The sequence below is a fragment of the Agelaius tricolor genome, unplaced genomic scaffold, assembly GCF_023055355.1.
Source record: "Agelaius tricolor isolate 1412-34295 unplaced genomic scaffold, bAgeTri1.0.p SCAF_14, whole genome shotgun sequence".
NCBI classification, from domain to species: Eukaryota; Metazoa; Chordata; class Aves; order Passeriformes; family Icteridae; genus Agelaius; species Agelaius tricolor.
The window spans coordinates 15,172,972-15,200,004 of NW_027269274.1; the positions used below are offsets into that span (position 1 = coordinate 15,172,972).

At 39.9% G+C, this 27,033-nt stretch overlaps 1 protein-coding gene across 20 annotated transcripts in view; it reads right to left on the minus strand.

The window, feature by feature from the left end:
* Positions 1 to 27,033, minus strand: part of PBRM1 (polybromo 1) — a 57,429-nt gene that overhangs the window by 14,853 nt on the left and 15,543 nt on the right. For 19 of the 20 annotated variants that reach the window (XM_071439883.1, XM_071439870.1, XM_071439886.1 and 16 more), the window contains 15 exons: positions 24,526 to 24,742; positions 18,940 to 19,081; positions 18,372 to 18,469; positions 15,379 to 15,655; positions 14,472 to 14,577; positions 12,685 to 13,327; positions 11,584 to 11,795; positions 10,612 to 10,797; positions 9,158 to 9,315; positions 8,276 to 8,542; positions 6,768 to 6,913; positions 6,338 to 6,495; positions 5,491 to 5,674; positions 4,140 to 4,350; positions 1,533 to 1,734 (listed from right to left, as the gene is read on the minus strand). In XM_071439883.1, the coding sequence (XP_071295984.1) occupies positions 1,533 to 1,734; positions 4,140 to 4,350; positions 5,491 to 5,674; positions 6,338 to 6,495; positions 6,768 to 6,913; positions 8,276 to 8,542; positions 9,158 to 9,315; positions 10,612 to 10,797; positions 11,584 to 11,795; positions 12,685 to 13,327; positions 14,472 to 14,577; positions 15,379 to 15,655; positions 18,372 to 18,469; positions 18,940 to 19,081; positions 24,526 to 24,742 (3,207 nt within the window). The remainder of the gene's footprint in view (positions 1 to 1,532; positions 1,735 to 4,139; positions 4,351 to 5,490; positions 5,675 to 6,337; positions 6,496 to 6,767; positions 6,914 to 8,275; positions 8,543 to 9,157; positions 9,316 to 10,611; positions 10,798 to 11,583; positions 11,796 to 12,684; positions 13,328 to 14,471; positions 14,578 to 15,378; positions 15,656 to 18,371; positions 18,470 to 18,939; positions 19,082 to 24,525; positions 24,743 to 27,033) is intronic. The other variant, XM_071439872.1, reaches the window with a different exon arrangement.

Consider the following 27,033-nt stretch of genomic DNA (forward strand, 5'->3'; position numbering starts at 1 on the left):
TCTCCTTTCACGCATGGTAAGCAAACACAGTTTGGACACTTTTTTACCCCATGCCAACCCCTTAAAACCAAGTAAAAGTAAGTCTAGTTCAGGTCAGACACCAAGCCAGGGAAACTGCAGCTCAAACCCCAAAAGCTTTGGAAAAATTGAGTAGAGAAGGAAGATTCAAATGGAAGCACACAGACAATCATTAACACGGTGGACAAACAGAGCCCTCCTGCAGAAGTGCAGGACTTCAAGCTGCTCTAAGCAAGAAAGCAGTGACATGCCAGCCATCCTCCTGCTGAAGGATGGAGGCTGTAAGGAGGCATCTGCCAATAAAAAGATCACACATGCACCTAGAAGGGTGTAAAAGGAAACAACTACAGAACAAAGTAAAGCCCCAGCAGTGTCACAAAGAAAGAGCGTTACCATTTCCCTTCTCAGCATCTGCAAAGCAAACTGGCACAGAGCAAAGGGTGCTGTGCTTCCCTCCAGAGCTGCAAAGAGGTGCTACTGAAAATCAGAAAGGACTGAGGTGGCTGAGAGTGCACAGTGACAGCATGCAAGCTTCCAGCCTCAAGATCAAAGCTGCCTTTAAGTTATGAGTGTGCAGAAAACCTATCAAATCTCATTTCCAAAGTTAGAACTGAATTGGGCCATAACTTTCCCAGGTGTTGAAATGTTCCTATCCAAAGGAGCATTTATTTAAAATAAAGTTGCATCAATACAGTAGTTAATAGTGTTGACATGCTATTAACTAGAGAAGTGATTATGGATGTCAAACCCATGTTTTTGGCTTGGGTAAGGGCTGGCTGTTAAAGATCAGCTGTATTTTATTTCAATCAAATAAAAGTTAAAACGCAGTGACTGTTTATCAGGAGGGAGGGAAGGAATGGAAGGAAAGGAGGGAGGGAAGAAAAGGAGGAAGGCAAAGAAAGGAAAGGAGGGAAGGAACTGAGGAAAAGAAGGGAGGAAAGGGGAGAAAGATAGGTCTAAAGTATCTCATGATTATGAAATATTCCTAGGCCTTCTTCAGGATACAAAATCTCTCAAAAAATGAGTTACAACAGTTGATTAATACTGTATTGAACAATAGGTCATATTTACACTACAGTACACAGCCTCTTAGGACTCTAAGTACTGTTAATAATGAACTTTCCCCCACTCCCCTGTAAGCCTTTCTTACCTGCTGCTACAGCTCTCAAGAGCTTCTTGTCCAAAATACCCCTCAGTCCTTCTTTAAGGAAACATTGACAAAATATTTTTTCAACTGACTTCTAGCCCAGGAGCTCCATACCCCTTTACTTCTAATTGGACTTTGTTCATTTGGTTATTTGTGGCAACGACATTTAAATTATCAGTTGTGCTCTACATAACTGAAACACGCTCTTTGCTCCTCTTCAGTCATCTCTCAGTATGAACTCCTCTTTAAGGTACATCCAGAACACAAACATAAATATTTGCTTTTATTAAACCTGTCATCTGAACAACAGAAAGTCTTGAGAAAGAAAAAAGGCAGAAAAGAGTTCAGCATCTCAGTTTTTACTTACCTTCATATTCTGCTTTCTTGTTTGCTTCCAAGTTTCTCCACTCAGTTCCTACAAGTCTGCTGAGCTCTCCAAAGGAGTAGTCTGGGTGCTGAGCTTTAATCACAGCTCTCATCTCGCTGCTAAACAAGATGTACCCACTCATGTTGATCTTCCTTTTTGATCCCTCCTTCTTGGTGCTGCCCTTAACAGACTTGGGAGTGGACTGTGAGAAAAAGCAGTTATGACCACAAGTGTACAAAAGAGAAGGCCAGAAGAGAACAAAAGGAATTGTGTCATGTCACAGAATTTGTCCATTGAGCTGTCAAGAGATGTTGCCAACACGAGTTGAGAAAAATGGTTTATTTGCCACCTCACATTTTAGGAAAATGCTTCTCCACTTCCTCCTTTGCCTTTACAATCTCTACTCTCCTTCATTCCACCTTCTAAATGTTATTTTGCCTGCCAGACCTTCCTTTCTCTCCAGTGTTCACTTCTCATTACATAAGTAGCTGTTTGCCCCTGAAAAACCAAAGCCCAGTTTTGCTGATCACCATTTACCTGCACCACAGATTCCCATCATGTTCTTATGTTGATGAGCAACAGAAATTCTGCTCCTTTGCTTTTTCTGCTATGGATGCCCCCAGTGAGAGCTCCTTGATGTTTTCAGCCACCAAAAAATGAACCTATTCTGACATGTCTATACTGAGATACCACAGCTGGAGCCCCTTTTTGAAGGCCCTTCCACCTATCTTTGTCACAGGAGACCATAATTGATCCATACTCTGACCAGTATGGATCCATAAAGGTATCACCACATCAAAACCCTCTAAGGCCTTTCTCATACCCTAAACATTACAAATCTGTCACATCTTGAAAAGTGCCATTGTTTTCAAGTACCTGGTGGAGGCAAAAAAGGAAACAAAAATACATTCAACTGTTTCCTTCCTCTCCTGAAATTCTGACTATGTTACTGACTCCTCCTACTTGCTGCTTTGGCCCCACAGTTCAACACTCTCCTCTCAGCTAAAAACAAAGCTTTAGTAATACCAAGATGCTTTAAAAGTCTTGCTTATCAATTTAAACAAGATTAACTGATGCCCATTTAAATGTAATTCCAAACTTCACTGTACTAACTTGCAATCCACCCTTGAAGTTTTCATTATGAACATAAAGACTGGGGGAAGTGAAGAAAACTCCACACAGAGTTTGGGATGATACACAGGGCAGATACAATTCCATCCTGGCTTCTTGGGCAAGCCCCAGAGGCAGATGGAGAGTTCTCAAACCAAAGAGGGAAATCTAATTATACTTTTGGCCTCTGATACATCTGCAAATAGAGAGCTACAAGTTTACCAGCTGTTCTTGCCTATATAGTTCTTGCAACAGTTTTGATAACAGTAACCTAATCAAAAAGCTTTCCCATCAGTTTGGAAGGGCAAACAGGACTTGGAGAAATCGTAAGAATTCCAAATTTGGTTCTTGCATTCTCTGTTCTTTTCCACCTCCCATCCACACATTTCTAAAAGAACAGTCTTCTCCATTGGGGCCAGATAACTCTGTATTTACTTTCAGACTTGTTAAAAGAAGAAACCAACCAGGACCCCCTTTCATGCCTTTTCTCAGTCATTGCTGAAGCAAACAATGAAGTTGCACATCTTTGTTTTAAGTACTTTGACTTGATTCACAGCAAACTGCAGCAGGAAAGCATCACCCACCTATCTGCCAAGCCCCACAATACCACACTGTCACTTGTCTTGTCTCCTCTTAGGTGTTTCAAGAGCTGCTTTGTTGGCAGAAGAAAAAAAAAGTTTAAAAGTTCTGGAGTTTAATAGCTGTTAGATAAAATTCCACTTCTACTGGAATACTCTTCAAGAATTTTCAAGCTGCTCATAAAATTCAGCATGTTAAACAAGAGCAGTGAGCAACCTTGCAAGGGAAAATGCATTTGGTGGTTGCCCACATGGCAAAACATCACACTCAAAGCAGGCAAAAGCTTTCAATTTCAGCAACTCTTTCACAACATCCAAAGACATTTCTACCCTGGGGTAACCTCCTTTCAATGCAATGCTGCAGAAATCCACACTGCTGGTCACAAAAGAGTCTGGAACTCCCTCCTGCTCCCAGCAGATCCTTCCCATTGCCTCTTTAAGACTTGGCATTAGCTTGGATGTGGGAGTATGGAGACACAGATAAAGGGCTTAATCCAGTAGCAAAGAAACCTTTTTGGTTAGTTGAATTTCCAGCTAAAGCAGTTCCTCACTCTGCTTCCACACTCAGTTACACAAATTCCAGGCCATGTGTAAGAAAGTTTGTATTTGAATTTTATGTAAAGACCTGATACTTCTGAACAAGTGTCACAGAAAACCCCATTATTAGAAACAATACTAAGACATAAAAATGGGTTTTCCTCAGCTGAATGATCTCCTTTAAAAATATTTTAATGGAATGAAACACTATCACTTGGATATCATTTGCACATGTCAACATTGTTTTGTGCCATTTACTCCATGCACTTGTTAACTTCAGTATAAATATTTCTTTTGTATATAAATTGTTACTTTCTTCATTTGGATTGGGAAAAGAATGTGGACTATGAAGCTTTAAGGGTTCCTGAAGCAAAGTCCTTACCTGGGGTGGAGTATAAGGCATTATATCCAAATCACTGGCTAAGGGGGCCTGAAGCTGAGGCATAGAAGGTGTTTCAGTCATGTCACCTTCCTCTTCTCCCATCTCCTCCATGTCCTCATCACCTCCTTCCAACTCAGCAAACTTTGCCTCCAGCTGCTGAATCTTCTTTTCCAGGAGAGGAGATGGCTCTTTCTGAGGAACTATGGGTTTTCTGGAAGGTGGAGGAGGAAGACAAAAAGCAGCTGAGAATAGACTCATACCTTACAGGAGAACTTGTTTTTGAAGAGAAAAATCAACTTTTCTTAATTTCTGACTGAACAGTATAGAAACAATGGTGACTTGAGATGTGCCTATGCTTCCTTTGAGAACCACTTGTGTGTCTATGGCCAGTGTTCATTTCAGTCACTTGTCAGAAGGATTTTTTATGAGTTAGAAGGGGATTTCAATATAAGTGCTTAATTGCCTTCTACTGTAGAAATTAACACCACAGCTTCCTTAGATGTCACATTTTACTTAAGTTAGAACTTAATACTCTTATTTTATTAATAGGAATGTTCACCGAAAGATTTGCCTTACTCATGAGGACTTAAGTATTTTCACAATATCCAAGAGAATGTACCAATCTGATAAAGTAATGACTTTTCTTGAAGTCAGAGGAAGAAAAAGAAAATATTTATTGGTATTAATACCATAAAAAGACTGATGCTATCTGCATTTCTTCCCAAGAGTGTGGTTATCTGAAATTACACCTCTGACTTCTGTGGATGTCCTGGGTCAAGCTGGGATGGGGTTAATTCCCTGCACAGCAGCTGAGAGGTGCCTTGTTTTGGATCTGTGAGACAACAGGGTGGATAACACGTCCTGCTTAGTTAGTGCTGAAAAGATCAGTCTCAAGGCCCTTCCTTTTCCCCACTCTGTGCCCCAGCAGGCTGGGGCTGGGCAGTGATTTGGGAGAGGAGACAACCAGGACAGCTAAGCCAAATCAACCAAGGGGATATTCCATACTCTGACACTGTGCTCAGCAATAAAATATGGGGAGAAGGAGAGGACAGGTACATTCAGGGTTATGGCATGTGTCTTTCCCATTACAGGTGCCAAGGCCCTGCTTTCCAGGAAACAGCTAAACATCTGCCTGCTGATGAAAAGTAGGGAATTCATTCCTTATCTTGCTCTGTTTGCTCATGTAGCTTTGCTCCACTTTTCCAACTGTTTTTAATTTGAGCCAGGAGTTTTTCTTCCTTCTGCCCTTCAGATTCTCTCCCCTATTCCAGACCAAGAGGCTGGGTGGGGGCTTAGCTGCCAGTCCATTACAATCCAGAAGAGTGTTCCCTCATTCCCCTCACATTTTTACCTAAAATAGTATATTTCATCATCTACAACTTTCGCAGACAGGGAAAACCTCTTCAAGCCCTTGAATTTCTTCATTTGTTTGTCGCTTTCGTTGTAGCGGCTCTCGCAAAGAAAAACATCGTTTTCGGAGATTTCTGTTGGTCTGCACGAGAGGAAGTCTTTGAATGACAGAACGACACATTTTCCTGCAGAAATGAAAGAGCTGGGTGAGAAGGCAGCCACACTTGCAGATTTTCTTTTACAAGTGTGGAAAGTCCATTTTTTTGCCTGTCTCGTAAGTCTGGAAGATTCCTGGCATTTGGTGCAACTATGGAAAATACATCAATTGATATTCCAGTCAAATAATGCCACTCACAAGAAACCTACAGCAACTTAATGCAGCCTTTGGATTGCTTTTAAGATCTAGAGAACCCACAAAACCACAAGCCCCCATGATTACTGTCAGTTACCATATTTATCTCAGCATCATAACTCCAAAACAAAGTACATAGCCATCATCTTCTGTAGCAAATAAAACTTCAACCTCCAACTCCTCCTTTCAACTTTGCAGGTAATATGTACTGGAGTAATTACATTAATATGCAAGAATAATGGAGTTTTCTGTTCTCTGGCTGCAATGTTCACTTTCATATCATACATGTAATTCCCTTATTGTAAAAAAGCTTCCTTATAGTGAATTCTCATCACAGATCCTACAGGCAGGAATGCATATTAGAAATTCACTGAATAGTATCCCCTCCCTCCCTCAATGAAAAAGACATACTTGGAATCAAGCCTACACATAGCCTTCAATCACCTCAGATTGGGTAGGGAAAGAAGATGTCCATCAGATTAAAGTTAATAATTACCCAAAATGCAAGTCATGGGACAGGTCTCCTCCAAGTTACTCAAAAACACCTCCTTCTTGTAGAACATTTTTGTTGGCTCATGCTCAGTTTCTTCAGGGTGTATAAAGATTGGACCAAAGAAATAAGCGGCTCCATCTCGCACCCACATCTTCTCAATTCTGCAAAGAAACCAACCCAGCAACACAAATGAAAGGCCATTTCTCCCAGATGAGGCAGCAGGATGTTCAGGAAGACCATCAGTGGAAGATGAATACAGAACAGCCAATTCCAGCTGTACAACCAGACCAGGTTTTTATCAGGCAGCTAAAATTCCACCTCCATCTATCACTCACATTTTTTCCCACCTTCTTTTAATCCTTTTTACAACCAGCCCCTCTTTTATCCAAGTTATTTTTACAGCTGTAAACTGCAAACAAGAAGCTGCCCCTACCTCCCTACTCGAGGCCGCACCAGCCCGTGGGATTTGATGAAGACACAGTCCCCAACCTTCAGCCACATGTCATTGTAGCAGAGCTGCTCAAAGTAATGGCAACCTGGCTCCCCATTGGACATTTCTACTGGAACATCTTCTTTGTCCTGCAGAAGAAGCATTTAGAAACTTGAAGAAGGAGGAAAACCAAGCACAGAAATAAAGAGATATCAGGTACCAGTAAAAGGCTTTGCTTTATCTTTATGTTAACAATAATAGGCAAGCACTAGGCAGAGATGTGTGTGCAAAAGTTTCCTGAATTAAAACTGCAAAGCCAAAGATACCCTCCATGTCTGTCACAAGCTTTCCTACTTCACAAAGCTCCAATTTTGCTAGAATAGTAATTTACAGGTCTTTTTTTTTGTTCCAGTGCTTCCAAGAAAACTGGCCAAACCAAGCCTTGTCAGCTTTGATGGTTTAAAGCCCAGTAAAGTGCTTGGGAAGCAAGAACTGAATATATGGCCAAGCTAACAGACACAAAAATGTAATGATTCAACTGTCTTATACAATAATGTGAACACTCCATGTACTGCTTACAAATTCATACCATCTGCCCTATTTAATTTCTTACTTTTTACTAAAAACTCAAATTGTGCCTCAGTCCATCTTTCAGCCTGGGATTCCAGAAAGCCAAGGAAACACAGGCTGTCTCACCAAGGCATGGAAGGAAAAGATCCTATGAGTTTTCATTCTCTCAGTAGAATTAATTCCATCTTTTGCCATGAATAAATATACTAACACACACTAGGTGCCTGACAAAAGCTGACAATGGTTGTGCTGGGTACTGTGTTCTCAGGTTCTGTTAGAAAATGCAAAGTGGATTTTTCATGGGTTTTTTTAGTGATTTAAGGTATTTTATGAGTCTCTTATTTTTAATGGCTCTAAATTTATCTCAGACAAAACAAATTAAACTTAACTGATTTTAATACACTTACCTAAATTTATTTGTTTTCTTACTCTAGGTACAGTAAATGAACCATTTTCTCCATTATGTTGGACTGAAATATTCTCAAGCATTTTGACAACAAACTACTTCATTATCAACCACAAACAGGCAACAAACAATAGAATATTATGTGTTACTGCTGTCTGCTACTGACTGTTTTACTGAAATGCTAAACAAAAGCATTCCAGCACTGCCATAAACTAAAATTAGACTTTCAGTTCTACAGGTTCTTTAGGCTTAGGGCAGCCTTATGGCAAAAGTGTAACTTTCTGGAGTGGTAAAAAACCCAAACCAACCTCATCACAAGAAAGAGGTTTGTAACAAATATTTACCCAGTTTATTATTTTCTGTCTTTTTATATTTTGATCATGTTAATTTACAAATATCTGTAATATAATTTATAACAAAAATATTATATTCATTTATATTTTATTATGTCTGGATGTGGTGAAACCCAGGCCATGAGGGCTAATATTTTGTCATTCTCTATCTGTCAAATACAATCAACATTCCCCTTGCATACCTTTTCAAGATGAAGGATACTTTCTCCCACCTTACTGTCCTCCAGTGTTTCACTGTGCTTCTCTTCATCTACTTTGTCTGTATTGGCAAACACAGAAGCAACTCTGACCACAGGCAGGGGCACATCTCGTGGGACAAATCTGACAGAGCTCACAGGCATAGTCCACAGTTTAATCTTCTTAAAAGACTTGGTCTTCGCAGAATAGCGCGACTCACACACGTAGACATCCTCATCTCTGAAGTTTTCGGGGCACAATTTAAAATATTCCTGCAGATTGAAGGAAAAATATGAACTATTTCAGCAACACCCACGCTCCACAGACACACAGTGAAGTCCCTCTCATGGCTTCAGTTTTTTCTATGCTTCTGTCAGAAGCCTTTTTGCTGAGTTCTCTTCTTCCAGTTTGATGGCCAAGTTTTACCAAGAGTAACAACAAACAAGAAATCCCACCTTTGGAGAAGGAGCTAATTCAGTACAGGTTGGGCATGTGAGAAGAGTTAGGTTTTATTAATTTCCCAATCCAGTGCATTAACAGGTACAAGATCTGCAGCCTGCAGCACCTTCACAAGATTTCTGAGCTTTGACTTGGGAAAAGGACAATTCACCAAGCCAGGGCTGACCATAACCACAAATCAACCAGCACAGGGAACCTCCATCACCTGGGTGACCCACATATCTCAGGAAGAAAAGATCCAAACAGCCCACAGGAGCAAGTCCTATTTTATTTAGATATAACTGGAATGTCTCTATGTTAGAGTGCCTACAGCTCTACAGGAAATAGCAGAAAGAATGACTTTTAATAATATTTATATTATAAATATTATATAAAATTATAATTTTATATATTTATAATTGTATAAATTAGTCTGAACAGTCTCTCACCTTGACAAACATGACCACACATTTGCCTAAAATTTTGCTAACAGGAACTTTACTGTAATAATCACTTTTAAAAACTTCTTTCTCCAGGAATTTTCGTGTTGCAAGATGAAAAGTTTCATTTGGTCGATAAAACCAGCAGCCATAGAGCCATTTCTCTCCTTTAAAATAGAAAACAACAACAAAAAAAAGGAGAAGGGAGATAGAAAGAAAAAAATGTAAAATGACATTCTCCAGTGCATGAGCCAAGTAAGAACAATTAGCAATTGACTGATTAATCAAATAGCAATGCAGTCATTTATACTAGGAGTAATCTGCTTTTAAACAGGTAATATTCAACTTTTCTGAAAAGGAAAATAAGTTATTTTAAAAAGCCTGACAATTGTTATTTCTCCAGTAAATCCTGACTCAGCAAAATAAAGGAGAAATTCTTTCTTATTTATAGATCTCAACTTTCAGGCCTTGAAATGGCTTTGAAGTCCACACAACAACCACCTGATTATTTAAAGAATCTCAGCTAACTGTTTTTAAGTTTTTTATGAACTATTTCTTTCATTTTATGCTGTGACAAATACCGTGATGACAAACTCAAATTGATAACAATGATTTATATAGAAGTTACAAATATGTACTATTTTTCTAAATCAAAGGAAGCCTGTGCCCATCTTTGGGTCAGGTTTCTCAGCACAGAAAAACAGTGCTCTTCTGTACCTAAATTACAAGGAGTCCATCCCACTCAGAATCCCACCCCTGCAAGGCTTACAATTTGAGGGTAGGCAGAAATGAACACCAAAAAAAGCCCATGCTGTCCCAAGAATTTTCTGTTTGTAATATCCTTTAGAAAAAAGGAACTCAGAAACAGCAACAGAAAAATATTCACCGGTACAAACAGTTCTGCAAATAAAATAAGTAACATCTACACAGGAAAAAAAAAATCAAATTGGAAGCTTGCAGCATTCACATTCTCTGAAAAAATCCCTTCGCCCAGGATCTTTCTCCTAGGAAGCAGAGAAGCCTCAGAGAAAAGGAAAACAATTCTTATCTCATTTGCTTCTCCTCTGTTTTTCTCATGTGGAAAACAGAGATTGTGTTTGGAGTTTTGCTCATGTGGAATGTGTTTGGAGATTGTTTACCCACAGGTGATTGTTTCATTGGATTCTGGTGGGAGTTGTTTTGACTTTTTGGCCAGTTGGTGCCAAGCTGTGTCTCTGGAGAGAGTCATGAGTTTTCATTATTAGCTTCTTAGCATTGAGTAAGTATCCTTTCTGTATTCTTTAATATAGTATAGTATTCTTTAATACCATATAGTATTATAAAGTAATAAATTAGCCTTCTGAGAACATGGAGTCAGATTCATTATACCTCCCTGCCACGGGGGTCCCTGCAAATACAGTAGAAGCTTAAAACACTACTAACAAGTTTCACCCCATGTTTCCCTGCAGTAAGGACACCCTTACCAGCTGAATCTTCCCACAGCCTCTCGATGCAGACGATGTGAGGCTGCAGGCTGGTCTCTGCAGGCTCCACGTACACATAATCCCCCACGTGGTACATGCTGTTCTTGAAGCTGCAGTCCTGGCTGTAGGTCCGGTGCAAACTCGACAGCCCAGCTGATCCAGAGGAATCTTCACTCTTTTCAGCTTCTTATTTCAGAAAGGGAAAACCAGATGTTAGTAATGTCATATTTCCATATTAGCCAAGATTCTTGATGTCAGTGCCTCACTTTGAGTCTGGAGTAACCAGGCTTTACTGCTGCTGACATCTATGAGGGAAGATCAACCATGACAGATCATTTGTGGACAAAATTGCCAAAAGCTGTGCTCCTGTCTGTGAAGAGGTGCAGTTGGAGAGCTTATTTATTCCTTTAAACATGGTGCACAATGGAGCACACACAAACAACCAGGAACTGTGAAATAAAGGACCTTCAGGGTACGCTTCATGCCCTACAAAATAGTGCAAGTCCACTCCTCTGCACATCCACAGTAGCCAAAGCACAAAAGGTTTATCAAACCTCAGTTCTTCAGCAGTGTTAAAAGCATGAGCACAGACAACACCATCATTATTTGTCAAAAAAAATTACTAAAAGGTCAGTGGGAATATACATCATTAAGTTTATTATCAGCAGAAAGTTGAAGTAAAAAACTACTGTTTTTTTTATAATATCCTTGAAATAATACTGGTACCCTAATGTATTCTGACTAAAGAGTTCATACAGGGATAATATCTACCTACATCTCTTTCTTAAAAGCTCTCTGGCCTGGCTGATAAAGATTAAAATAAAATATATCTCTCATAACTTGAAAATAAAAGACTGGGGAACAAGCAGACTATTGAGGCCCTTTCAGCAGGCAAAGCTGCAGAAACACATTACATGTGTGGGTACATTTCTCATTTGGTACATTCAAAATTAATGAAACAAAAGTAGCTACCTCTCTTCTCCTCCTCCCTTTTGAGCTTATCCTCCTCTATTTCTTTGGGCAGCTTTTCCTTCTTTTCCTTTTCTACATCATTGTGAAGATGCTTGGTGGTGTAGCTGAGAGCAGGTGACAGCAGAATCTCTCCATTTTTACACAGTTCATCTCGAATTTTAATGAAGAACTGCTGAAGTTCCACTGCATCCTCATAGATCTCCGAATCAGTCCTGTACAAAAACATCAGCAACAGGGTAAAACCACAGTTTGTGCAAGGTCAAACAGGAGCCTAAACGCACCCATCAATCACCATTCTTTGTGATCAATTGAAAGTTTCACTCTGCCGATGGATTTCTCTGCTTACTCATAAGCAGCAGGAGAGACTGACTTGAAGCCATGAAGCATTAAGTGATGGTTCACCTGTTAGTCCACTGTCAATTTGCATTATAGTTCACCCACAACAGTATTTTGGTACACACCAGTCCTGAAATGCCAGGAAAATCAAAGGTAACTAGTTGTGACCAAGGCTACTTGTCGCTGGACCTCCACAATTTATTAACTTCTGGAAACTTGAGTAATAACAGTACTATTAACAAAAGTGACTTATTTTAACTATCCATACTCCTCTCAGTAGATGTTTTAAGATCATTTTTACCTCCTCTCTTCACAGCCAAGCTCTCACCTGCACATTCCCAAAAAGGCTACTGAATTCAAGCAAAACACTATGAGAAGTTGCAAGTGTTCATAGTTTTTGCTCAAAAAACTATATGGAACCATAAGTCAACCAGGTGTGACTGCTCCAAAAGAGTAATTCACTATTTGAACAGTTAGAGAACAGCTCTCTTCCCTTTTTCAATTTCAAAGTTAGTGGGAACCTTTTTGTCATAAGGTGCTCCTTTGGAAGATTATTGTCAAAATGATCTCTTAGCAGAAAACTAACTTCTTCCTTGTTTTCAAATCAAAGCAAATGTTCCACTGAAGACCTGACAGAGCTCCTGAGATTTAGTTTTCCAAATACTCATATCAAGGAAAGCAAACACCTTAAAAAACTTCAGCCTTTGTCTAACATTAAATGCAAATGTCATGATAAGGATACCTGAAAAATAAGGGTTTGCTCACCTGTTCATTCTCCGTGCCCTCTCCAGCACCTCAAACATGTTCTCCTGGAACAAGTCCAATCTTCTATAGCGATTATTTTCAACGTTTTTTCGGATAATATCAAAAGTCAGAGGAGGTTTATTTGGGAAGTTGGGATCAACAGCAGGAATCTCAGCTAAGGAGTCGCTGTAGCATCTGCCCTCATCATCCTGGTGGCTCATAACAGATACAAAGAGGTTATGGATAAGTTCCTGAATCAGCAAAGTGACATTGGGCACATGAGAATCCTCATCTCCTTCTATTTCTCTCCGAGTTTCAAGCAGAACCTTGTGGAGCACCAGGGCATCTTTATAAATCAAAGACTCGGGCTCATTGTACGTGCAAGCGTTATTGAACATCATGACAAAGTCCTCCACCATGGAGTCGATGTCCTGGTATTTATTTGCCATCATGTGGCTCCTGATCTTCTCCATGTCCACGGGCTTCTTGATGGTGACGTAGTAGTCGGGCAGCTCGGCGCGGGAGGGCAGGCGCAGGAAGATGGCGCTCAGCCGCCGCCCGCGCTTGTCCGTGTAGTTCTTCACCGCCTCGTACACCTCGTTCAGCTTCTGCTGCATCGGAGTCATGTACTTGGACTTCTTGGGAGAAATGCCACTTTTCCTACCTGACATGACAAAAATGAAAAAAGGAGTTAAAATGACAAAGCTGAGAACTTGCAAATTTCTTTGTCCAGAGAACTGCTCATGGGAGAACCACTCCATGGTGTGAGCAGAAGCCTCACAACACGGAGCCTGTTCCAGGCTGCAGCTTCCTTTGTTTCTCATAACTCTATAAATTTTTCTTGATGTTCTTTTTGGCAAACACAGAATATGTTGCTCCATGCTCCACCAGGCAAAGGCCTCCTCAGGCTTCAGCAAGGAAAACATCTTTTCCTACCTAACAGCATTAACAAACTCCTCTAAATTCATTTTGGTTTTACAGCTCTCCATGAATGTGTCTCTGCAGCTGCTATAAATCCTGTCATCACAGGGTCTGGCTAGCACTAAAATTAAGTATTCAAAATATTATCAGACTCCTTTATGACATGTTTATGCCAAATTAGAAAAGATTATTATAAGTAAAATATAAATTAAGGCCTCCCATGGGATTATCAGGTTGGATTTTTGACTAATTCAGGATCTCTGTTACCGCACTGCAGACTCTAAGTCTGCACCTGTACTCTACACCTGTGCTTTACCTAGGAGCTGCTCATTTAATTTGCAAGAGGACTGTGTGCAGTTATTTTCTTTAAGGTTTTTGTGCAATTTTATCCATCTCAGTTTCCTCAATTCTGAACACCTATTAAGAGAACATAAGATTTGAGTAGCAGCAAGGTTGTAAGGGCAACAGCCCGAGGAACTTCACTTCCATGTTCTTCATGGCTTTCAATAATCTGCCAAACAGAGTTCACATTTTTTTAACACTTTGTGGAAATCCCAGACATTTAACCAGTGAAATTAAGAGATTTGCTCAATTTTAGAAGACCCTTAGTTGACTGATCACATAATACACTATCTAACATTTGGGTAACACTGTATGACTAAATCTTAATCCTTCCACCCATTCCCAAGTCTTTTTTCTTCACTCAAAGTTACTTTTCTTAGAAAACACTACATGCAAAAACTCAATTCTATTGTATAATACAGACATGCTATTGCTATCATGATTTTGAAAATATAATTCTATTTTCCTTGTCAGTGAAGATCTCTTCACCTCTATTGTGTTGTAAATACTGAAATGAGACAAGGCAATGCACAAGGTTGTCTTACTTAGCTTTAGTTTAGGGGATGCAACATCATCATCTTCAGCCAAGGGTCCCAGCTCTTTCCTTTTTTCCTTAAGGATCTTTTCCAGCATATGGGCATCATTGTACACCTATTAATCAGTAAAGTAATCAAAATCCAACCAAAACAAGGTTTACTGTGTTTACTAGTTAAGAACTAGCTCCTCAGAAACACTTCAATGTTAGTTTGGAAAAGCTGAAAGCAAAATGGAGTGTTTTATTTAAAGTGTACCTTTGATAAATAAGCCTTTCTTTTTAACTGACACAGGTAAGCAGAACTGATGACACCCTCTAAATCAGTGAGCTACAAATGTTGAAAAAATTATTCAATTAAGATGCATCTCTATTCCAAAGACTAAAAAATGGCAAGGGGCAGCTGTGTTATCAACTTCTTCATCAAACCCTTCTGCTGAACAATGAAAGATCCCTTGAACCACTGAGATTCCCTCAAGGTACAAAGGACTAGAACAGTCCTGGGTCTTCAAACCCAATCCTGGTGATGAAATGCAGTAGTTGACCAAGTTGCTCATTAGAAACAGCTGGAAGTTGCTTACCACCTCCCTGTTCCACATCATTCCTGCTGCCTGAGAAACATCACAATATAGACACACCCAACAATATACTTGTAAATGAAGACCATATCCCTTTCAGACTCATTTTGCTAAGGTAAACAAGTCATGTCTTCTAGTCTGATCTCCTACACTCTCCCCTTCCATGAAAACAAAGCTGTTTTCCTTCTAAGACATCCCTTCTCAGAAGTTCTGAGAATTTCTACTTCAGTTCAATAAACAATTACAATAAATAATGTGTGTAATAATCGAAGTGAAGGCATCCTAAGAGCAGCTGATGTCTGCAAGGCAGCAGAGCAGCGTGGCTGCTGAGCCCAGCAGTACCTGGGAGCCCTCCTCGTTGTAGTGCCTGGCGTTGCGGAACATGAGCTTCATGTCCTCGATCATGGCCTCCTCCGCCGCGTACTTGTCATTGCGGATGTTGTGCTCTATCATCTTCAGGTCCATTGGCTCCAGGATGATTTTGTAGTAGTCTGGATAGTCCTTTTTGGATGGTTTAACCATGAACAGATCACAGAGCCTCCTGCCTGTGCCGGGCTCTCGAGCTTCCAGAACCGCATTGTACAAGATCTTCATGCGCTGCTTCCGGATGTTCTTTTTACTGTTGGGTTAAGAAGAACACAAAGGAAAAGAATAAATGTCAGGGGTTCTTATCCCCACTTCCAACACTAATATCAAAATGATATTATCCTCTACCATGAAGAGACAACCAGAACCACCTAAACACACACAAGAAATTCAACATTAAGAGCAGAATTTGCAATTAACAACAGCATCACAATCAGGAGCCTGACACAGAAACAGGAAATGACTCTTCCAGATGATTGTTCTCTCATTGACCCTGACTTCAAATGTTCTACAAAATAAACCAACTAACTCATTTTTCAAAGTGCAGAGGCCAAAAGGAGCTCTGAGCACTTTCAAGATGCAGAGAAAAGATGCAGTCAGGATCAGGCATCTGAATTCAAGAGCTCAAGATCCAGAGTGAACAGGGTAAAAAACACCAGTCAGTACTTTCATGATTACTTCTGGTGAACACAGAACATCAAAGACATAAGCCATTTATCTCAGAGTAATTTTGTACATTCTTCAGTACCAAGTAAGGACATCAAGGATGCAGTAGAAAGAATTGCTTAAATATCTGTCAATCCAAATGAAGTCTGAAGTCAATAAAGCTCACCAGGACTGCAAGCCCAGGTAGAAAATGATGCGTGCTTATCCCCACAAATGTTACAGTCACCCTGTATGTAGCTGTTACGGTTGTCTCAAGAAATCTGACAGCACAACCAAGACACAGCTTATCACAAAAAAGTACATGGCTCCCTGCACACATAGTACATGGCCTATAAGCAAATCAAATGAGGGAAAAGAAAATTCATGTCAATAATGTGTAGTCTCAGCTCAGATACTGTGGCACTCAGCAATACACTCACTACAAAGCACTTGTAAACAGGCTTCCAATCTGCCATCTCCTCAAGACTTATTCAGATAGTTATAACTTTGACTATTACATTATCTGCAAAGACAACAACCACCACAAAAAATTACCTTCAATTGCAGAATGTGCAAAATATCCCAGTACAATTTATTAGAAACCAAACTGCAACACAGATTTCCCATGATGTGGCTCTTTTCATTACACATTTAAAATAAACCTAATTCAGCATAATCTCATGCCTCAGATATCTCTTACTCCTTGGTGAGATCAGCAAAATAACTAAAGAAAACTAACAACAAAGAAAACTCAAAATATAGTCTATAGGCTAAACATTACCACTGTTGGCAAATGTTGGTTAGTTGTTCCCACTAGCAGATGAGCAATGCCAGAACACAGACATGTTGCCAAATCCCTCTCATTTTAATGTGTTTCCAGGTTTTTCTCACTCATTTCAACAGATATAGGCAAAGGAAAATCAAACAGAAATAGCAAAAGGCCTGCCAATACTCAAGATTCATGTCATGCATCTGATACATAAAAGGGGACAGACATTCGAACAACTTTCTTCTGGGTAACTGTTATTTTGCCAACAGGATGAATTTTGCATGGGTTATTAGTTTCCTTTTCCAGCAACATTTTGGAATTCCTCTCATTGCTTCACTTCTGTGATCAGCAGCATTTATGATCTTTTCCTTGCTATCATTCAGCAAGTGAATGGGTAACAAGCATCAAAGTGACAACATCAAAAGCATTTTCAGGTGCTCTTCAGGCATCATTCTGATCTCCCTTGCCTACCAACACAGGAAATTCCTTGTTCCCTTTCCTCTTTCATTGTTCTTAGATGACAGGGCCTGACAGATTTTTACCTTTTAAGCATTTCAGTAGTGTCTGGCACAAGGTGATCAAAAGCAACATGGGGTTAAAAGGACTCTGATGACAATTTGACTTGCTTGATTAGGTTAGTACTTCTTTTTGAATCTGAAGATCACAAAGCTAGTGATTTTTGCAATTTGTTCCTTCTTGATTACGTGGTTCTGTGGTCTGCCTTTCCTTTCCATTACATTTCTTCTTCCCAGCATCCCTAGACTGCACCACCTCCTAAATCCATGTTCATATTTTCCCTCTGAAGCTTTTTAATGAGTGTACATTTCTGCACTTATTTGATTGTTCTTCAGTGACTCTGCTGATGCTCTACTCCATTCCCTTCCTCCCCTCAAGACTGTTGTTCCTTTGATAAAAAAAGAAATAAATACCCAGGAAGCCAATGCTCATAAGCAACACCAAAGAAAGATGCTGAATTGCAATTTTATACTGGCTGCTGCTACCACTGCAATAATATTATTTGAGCTGGACTTTACTTCAAATGACACCATAAGGCAGACTAGAGAAACTACCTCTTGCTGGAGTGAAATGCATCACTAATTACTAATGCATCATTAATTACAAAACAGCTATCACCATAAAGAATACCTTCCATAAGGCATCATTATGCTCAAGAGAAGAGTCTATTGCAAATCACTGGGAATTTGGTTTATTTTACAGGACCCTAAGTAATCAACCTCTTATAATCAGTTTATCTATTTGTCAGGCTAAAATAAAACAACTCTACCCAAAAAATCCTGAAATCCACTGAGAAAATCACAGAGTTCAGTGCAATTACAGTGCCCATTTTACTTACTGATGTGGATAACTGCCAACTAATAGACCAAAATAGGGAATTAATAGTCAGCAAATAGTTTTGAATAAATTAGAATCAACACTTAATGATGTTTCAGAATTACAAATCCTTATACAAATGCTAAAACCCATGGTTTAATACTCTCTGTAAAAAAAGAGATGCAGCAAGGTTACGGCCTGCAGGAACTACAGAAGCAGATACCTTTTCCTTTTTGAGCTTCCAGTATCAGATGTAGCAGAAGAAATCATGCTGTCCCCATCCTCAATGTCATCTCTCCTAGCAAGCTCCTTCTTCTTTGCCTGAAAAAAGAACAAAGCCCTGAAGCCAAACTCATTGCTGGACACTTACAGAACAGAATTAAAGAGCAGTATAGTTCTTTCTAACTGACAGAACAATTTTTGAGGAACCAACTTGAAAACAATGCCATTTCAGACTACAGCACTTATCTGGAACACTTAATGAAATCTGAAAGGTTTCAGCCTTACTCAGTTAAAGGCAAACTCCAAAAAAACCCTACATCAATTTTCTCACAATTTAATTAGGTTAGGAGTCACAGTAAGGAATAAAGTGACTGAAAGAAATCACAGAAGGCAGCAGGTGTGCTGAGGAAAAATCACTTAATGATGCTCTCCATTCCCATACTTCCCTCTAAGCAAGAAAATACTTCTGCAAACACAGGTCTAGTTAAAAATTATTCTGGAAAAATATCCTTTAGGAAAATAAATTTACATGTGAAGTTATATCCCTTTGCTTGCTCTCCTCCACATACCTGCATAACCTGCTGCATTTTCAGCACCCTTTTATAGATGGCAGAATTGGGGACATTGTAGCGCTTGGCATTTTCAAACATCAAATTCAGATCAGCCTCCAACTGATCTAAAGTTTCATACTCATGGTTCTTCAGCTTGGTTCTGCAAAAGACAAATACTAGTCAGCTATTTCACTAGTTACACAGTGCAAAACAGTTCTGTAATATCATTTTCATGATAAAGCAATAGTCAAAGAGCTCTAACTAGAGAAATGGGATTTACTCTTTGATTCTCTAGCAACATCTTCCAGTTGTAACTATAATGGGAAATGTATCTCCTCAAAGAATGGTTTCAGTAATTTTGGAAGTTGTGGAGACTGAAGTCCTGTTTTCATACTGGGGTGAGATGTTACAGGTGAGGCAGCAGCACAGGCTGCTGACACTGCTGCAGTGCCCCTGAGACCTGAGCTGGCCAGGCCAGCTCTACACAGCCCCAAGTGCTGCCTTCCCTCCATCAATTCCACTCATCTTCAGTGAGAGCCAAAAGTGTCCAGAACCTCTCATGTTAAACCCTCCAATCTGTGCCTTCCCTTAAAAAAACACCTGATTGTTGACTGGTGATACAGCAAAGTGCACTTCACCTGGAAACAGTTACAAGAGGAGTAACAGCAACACCAAAGTCATTTTTCACATGCTAAACACATGAATCAACATGAGTCAATGCTTAACGTGTTTTCTTGCACAATGCTGGAAGTTCTAGCCACCTTTGTTAAACCTTCCAACACTTCATCACACACACACACAGAAAATACTAATCTGCAGCAACACAAGCCCCAAAGGCTGTCACAGCTGCAACAGAACTTCCTCCCCCTCCTGCCTGCACATTCAGCAGTCACACACCAGTCCCACACCACCTTAAAACCCAGCCCAGCTTCTGCAGCACCTGGCTGAACGTGTCCCTGCCTGATGGAGCATCATCACTACCATGAAATAAATTTAATATAAAGCCTTTCAGCCCCAAGCTTGCTCCTACCACTATTTGTTTATCCACTACCCAACAACCAAGGTGCAGGCCATCTGATTTCAAGCAAACAATTTACATTCACAGCTGTGCTCATCAAAGGCCTGAAGCAAAAGTAAAAACCCAGACTTAAGACTGAATGGTTTGGAAAGTGACAGCTTCCAGCCAGGGACATGAGGAATGAAAAAGGAACAGGCACAGAAGTGACCCTGTTCTAGCCTGCAAAGAAATTCCTCTCCTACCATTCTCTGTGCTGCTGTTAGCAAACAATAGGATGATTAATTAGGTAGGTTATTTACATAAGTACTTTGAACAGATTTAATTACACTCAAACTCAGCAGAACTCAAGCATCATGACTTCTCTGGATTTAGAAGATGAAGTGCAGCTTTTCACAATAAATTTTTAACAAGCCATCTCACCAATCTTGGGAAGACAGGATTTTATAAACATCAGTTTATTTCCCAAAGTGGGGCTGAATCTAACCAAACTCATGGCTCTACAGAAAGCCACTGCAAACATAACACAAATCATAGACTAGAACTAAGAGAAATTTCTGTAAAAATTATTGACAGGGATATAACAGTACCTGAAAGCAGGAGTAAAACTAGAAAGAATTTACTTTTAAGCAAAATGACCTTTGCAAAACGAAGAAAAAAAAAATTAAATAAGGTTTAAAAGTACAGTTTCATAAGACCAATAAGCCCAAAACAACAGTGACATGACATTTAATTTGGTTGAAATCAGAATATTAATTAAAAGAATACTGTAAGCTGGCACTCAACTCCCTAAAATGCCTACTGCAAACTCATCAGTCTGTCCAGGTGGAATATCTGGAAGGAGTAAAGGTGAGACATACTCTTTCCATATAACCAAAAGATCCACTTATTAGACAAACAGCCAAAAAATTCCCTACTGAAAAATATTCAAACACCAGGATAAGATCAGTTATGCAACTTATTTTCTTTTATTCAGAAATTGTGAAGTGCTAGTCCTGCCTCTTAGTGGGAAAAACAACCCACTAACAAAGAATGAGTGGGATCAAGAGATGCATTTGACAAATGTCCTATTGAAGATGACAGTCTTCTTCTAAAATATATTGGGAACCTTCTTTACTAGAACCTGTGATTTTATAAACATACAACATGCACTGAAAGTATTGCTAAGGTAGGAAAACTGGTTACACAAACAGAAGATTTCAAAAATATACAATACTCACCAAATAATAAGTTATATTAAGTGACAAAAGGAATGAAAGAACTCCTAAATCTCAGATAAAGGGAAAATTTACAGTGTATTCAAAATATCAGAGGCATCATTTTCTCTTCCCAATTGACTCATTTATGAATCAAGTAAACAAAAACACAGTTCTCTTTTATAAACCCTTCAAACTTTAGTCCAGGCACCAGTCTCTAATACTTCAAAATTAGTTCCACTTTTTGATTTGCCATATTGCTAAAACTGCTTAAGTTATATGGCAAAATATGCTTGACCAGGTGATGACATTTACTATAAGCTCCACTCAAATAAGTTATAACTAATCCAAAACCACCACAAAATTCAAGAGAACCCAAACACATCACATAAATGCAAACATTTAAATTCTTGTGTTAGAGAGCATTGTCCAAAAAGGATCACACTCATTAGGAAAAATTGATTTGAATTCCCCAAAAAGTAGCTATCACACAAACCCAAGTGTGTTTGACACCAGATCCCGTTTTTAAACCTCAGCTGCAGCCCTAGGAGCACAAGACACCAGGGTGTGTTGTGAAGGTACCAATTTCAGTGCCTGTACTCCCACACGTGTTTCAGAGACAGCTGCTGCCAGGGAATTCCTTGGCACACCTTCCTCCTCTGGGATAAAAAAGCCTGACCCACTTGCCTAGGGGTTGATACTTCCCAACACTGTAAAATTTAATAAGGAGCAGTGTTCTTGTAGGCCTGCCAGGATCTAGCACTTGTGCACTTGGGAACTGAACTCATTCTCCTGCATCCTCTCCTGACTGTCCTGTGGTTATTTGTCATTAACAGAATGGCTCTTCCCCAGCAGTGTCAACTTTGCATTAGGCACTTTCACCACATGTCAAAGCCATAGCCTTGACAGCATCATGCCTTTCTTTTTACATGGGATTTTCTTGTTCTCCAGCTCTGAGCTTTGCTCTCTTTGAGGCAGGGAATTCTCATCAATGTGCTCAGCATCTGCTGGGAGGGAACGAAGGGACAGCCAGGGTCACCTCAGCTGTGTCCACTGACTGGCCAAGAGGTGAGTGGAACAAAGGGCAACACAGGAAATTTCAGCTGAACACAAATGCTTTTTACTGTGAGGGTGCTCAAACACTGGCACTGGCTGCCCTGGGAGGATGTGGAGTCTCCATGTGTGGAGACCATCAAAACCTGACTGGACACAGCCTGGACACGAGGATCTGGGTGAGCCTGCCACAGGGCTTGGGCAGGATGGTTTTCCTTCCAACTCAGCTGTTCTGTGATCTGTGAGCAGCAGACAGGAGGAAATCAGGAGACAACTAAAAGCCATCAGCATGATTACCTCCCACAGCCAGGAACAGCTCAGCATCAGCATCAGCTCAGATGACTGAGGTTCAGAACACTCAAAGTGACTGAGAGGCTGGGATAGGTAAAATCTCATTAAACCAAAACACACAGAATCCCTCTGGAAATCATGAATTATTTTAAAGACTTTTCCTGCTTTTAGCACACACAAACCCCTCTGAAATACATGACAAGCTGTAAAATGTCAACAGCCACACATTTCACAGCTCACTCTGGCAGGACAGCTGAGGCAGGCAGATGCCAGAGCCCAACAGCCACGAAACAGGAATGGCAGGCTTCACTCCACCTCCTTCAGCTTTCCACTGGGACCTGAGCTTTTCTGTCCCCATCTGGGAACAGAAGATATGCTCTATTTATGTACATCTCAAAAAAATCCCCAAACCACCACCACAAGAAAAGAAGGGAAAAAAACCCCACAGAAAACCAAACACCCAAAACCCCATAAACAATCTCCACCCCTAATGAGTGGCAGTTCTAAATACCAAAGACACATTAGCAGCATCAGCAAAGCCATGATGCTTCAGTTTCCCCTAAAGCCCATCAATTAAGAGTACATATGCATGACTTCAAGGCTTTTGAGGTACAGTAAGAAGTGAAGATTACAAGGTAATTTAAAAGACAGCTGAATTTCAGAATGTGGAGGAAATTAGATTCTACAAACATTGTACTTTAATTTGTGAGCCTCAAACACTATTTCTAAAAAGCCTGGCTGTTCTTTTTTTATTTTTTAAGCCCCCAGACAGTAAGTCAAGTTACTTTTTTCTACAGTTCTTCATACACTGGTATGGAATTTCTGTGCTGCTCACACAGCCAGATGCAACCTGCCTACACTGTAAGGAAAGCAGAAATGCAGCTGCCTCTCTATAGCAAGTTATTTGTTCTATACCTGATATCAAGGGTATTTTTAATGGAAAATCTCTCCCAAAGAAATCTGTTTATATATAATTTGAGCCAGTACTTTTAGGTAGATTCAGGCACAAAATGTCAATGATTCTTCTTAATTTCACTGTTTGGTTTTTTTACATGAAGTACATTTTGTGCTTTGTTCAAGGCAAGACACTTTCTTTACCACTATTACAGCTGTATTAAGACATAAGAAAAAATGCTTTAAAGCCACTGATGGGAGAGATAACCAGTATGGCAGCTTTTATTCCCCAGCACGTGCAAAACACCCTCTGACAAGATAAAAAACCAAAAAGCAGCTTTATTAGCTTCTGATTTAACAAAACCCTGCTCATTCAACAATTTCATCAAGTCTGACAGATTATATTATGGGATAGCTAAAATGTACATCCACCTGTGCATCAGAGTGGATACCAAAGGGATGAGCAGTGGGAGGGTGCAGGGCTCCCTCCCTGGGGCTGAAGGACTGGTACTCCCAGGGTGTGGCTGGGGCAGGGCCTGGAGCCCCAGTGGCCACTGGGCAGCACCATCAAAGCCTATTCATGCTCCCAGGACCCTGCTCACACCCATCACACTGGCCTATCTTGAGCCACCAAAGAAAGACACTGCTCACTTCACCCAGGCCTTTAATCTGACAGCTGCACTCTGGCAGCTCACAGACCTTTCATGGCTCACACATTTATAAATGCTGGCTTCAGTCCAGACCAGCTACATCACCATGAAAATAATTACTCTCCACAGTTACACAGTGACCTAGACAGCAGGATTGTAATTGCAACCATCTTCCTACAATTCACACTGAAGACTTTTAACTCAAAGAATATGGCAGTAAGAGGTAATCAAGCCATCGGGTCAGGGAAAAACAAAAATGGGAGTTCTGCAAAAACTTTCATCTCTGCTGCACACCTACCCTTCAGAATTATTCATATGGCAATTTTCAAGCACATTACGAATGAAATTCAATGAAAAATAAACCAAACAGCAGCCAAATGTAGAGAAGAGATGGTGCAAACACTGCATTAGGTACCACCAACCTGACCATAAGAGAAGATTCTGGGACTGAAAGAAACCCTTGAATAGTTTCACACCAGATGTAATTTGCATTCTGTTCTCTTACCTGATCTGCTGCAATGAAATGGGTGATTTAATTTGCTGATAATAATCAGGGTACTTTTTCTTGGAGGGCAAGTGGAAAAAGGGTTCAGAGATGAGCTGGCCCTGGTTATTACGACAACTTCTCACTGTGTCATACAGCTGGTACAGAGGATTGGAGGTGTCCATGAAGGAGGTGATGCTCTCAGCCTCAGACTCTCCCTCTTCATAACGAGCAGCAGCTGCACAGAGAGAAAAGAAAAACAGGAAACTCAGCAGGACAACTCACAGTGGGTGCTTTGGTTGATAAAGGTGTAAAGCAGAAGGAGAGGAAAGCCCTCTCTGGCAGTCAGATTCACACCTCAGAAAATGACACAACACACATCTAATGAGCCTCAAGCTGACAAAAACAAAAAGTACTTTCTTGCAATCCTTTAGACAATATTAATCATAGCTCAATATAAAATTGTGAAGCTTAACAGAAAAAATTGATACTAAAGCCTGATGGTGCTCCTCTAATATATACAACAAATGAAGAAAAAATAAATGTTTTACAGTGATTATGTAATAAGCCTACAAAATTCATAGTAAGTATTTAAAAATTTCATAGCAAACTTTTCTGGTTATCTTGTTTCAGGATTAGGATGAATGAAAGAAAAGCTATGGAGAGCTAACACTTACTGCAGATAAAATTAGGAGAAACATTACATGAACAACAGAAATACACCAAGAAGGAGAAAACACTGGTACTGGAAACAGGATAGGAAGCAATAAATGGCCAATCCTTCTACACTTCCAAGTCACATGAACAGTGCACTTTGTACCCTGCAGACAGACATAACATAAAATCTCCATGGCTTTGCACATGCTAGAGTTAAATTATTCACCCCTTTTCCCCTCTGAGTCTGCAGGACAGCCTGGCAGATGACACCCTGTCATTCAGCTGTACAGCTCTCTAACACCAGGTTTCCAGCTGGCATTTCCATAACTGCTCAGAGGAGGCTGCCACAGCTTCAAGCTCTCTATCCACCTTCAGTGAAGTCACACAGAAATGGTGACAAAGCCAGGGGACACTCAGACTGTAACAGCACATGGTGTCATTGCTGCCCTGCAGCCTGACACCAGATCTACATCAGTGTGTGGGACCTGCCAGGGTCAGAAGCAAAGCTAAAACACAACCAGGCATCAGCAGATGTGCCAACATGCACTGAGGATGTGCATCACTGATTGGGGAGACACCCAAAATTATCCTAATGATGCCAATCAGCATCACTTAATGACCAGCATCTACCACACCACAGCCAGCAAAGCAGGAGCTGCACAGAATAACTCAGGTAGAAACAAACCAGTGGAGCTACCACTGAAATCAGGTGAAACTTCAAAAATAGATTATGGTTTAGTTTACTCAAACAGTTTGGTGTATTTACTCAAATTGTTCAGGTCTGAGTACTCCACCAAAAGTAAGAAACAAACTGAAAAAGCAGCATAACTTGTTTCTATGAAAGAGAAAACACAAAGGGACCAAGTATTTGCTGTTCTCTGCTGTGTGTGAGCAGCAACAAAACAGTTCAACACCGTAAATAAGAAATGTACTTTCTTTGTGTTAAAAGTAGGCGTTCCCTAAAAAGAAATCTAAGTAAATTAGATATTATTTAGTGATTTTAAAGTGTACTAAAATGAAAGCATTTATGTATTATAGATTTACTGTATTTTATATTTATATAATATAGAGCTATAAAGAAATACAGAGATACATTATATATATAAATATATAACTATATTTACATAATATACAGTTATAAATAAAATAAATAAATATGCAGCTACATTTCCATTATGATGTGCCTGTTCTTTAAAAGTGATATGTAAACATAATATATTCTTACATATCTAGAAAATTATTCTGATCTCCTAATATGAAACCTGCTCTATTAAGACCCAAAGAAGAATGTATTACTCAGACTAGAAGACAGAAAAATTCTTCTTTTTTCAATAATAATATTTTTGCTCTAATAGATCAAATAATCTGATGCAAGACTGTACTTTGTTTAATGTGCAGCAGCACCAGGTCCCACATCCCCAGCAAGCACTGGCAGAGGAGAGGGACAGGCAGTGCTTTTGTGCTGTTACCACAACTACAGTTTGCAGATACCACAAAAAACCCCACTGTCCCCTCTGTGGTTCCAGAGCACCAAACAACAATGAAAGCTCCATGTCCAACTGAAGATGGTTGCCAGTAAAACCAAAAGCAGCACCCAATCTTAAACCATCTCTAAATGAGACAGGAAAAACAAAACAGCCTTGTTTACAAAATTAAGTACATGCAAGTAACACATAATGACCACCTATGCCTGCCTCTGTAGACTTATAATGAGGAGCAAGGGAGCTGCTGAAGCTGCTCCCAACTTTTACACTGGGGCTGGAAATGTTCTACAAGCTCCACCACAGCAAACACCATCTGCAGCTGTCAGGATAAACTCTCAGTTGGAAACTGATATTGTTCATTGCTTAGGCAACAGCTACAGCCAAAGAA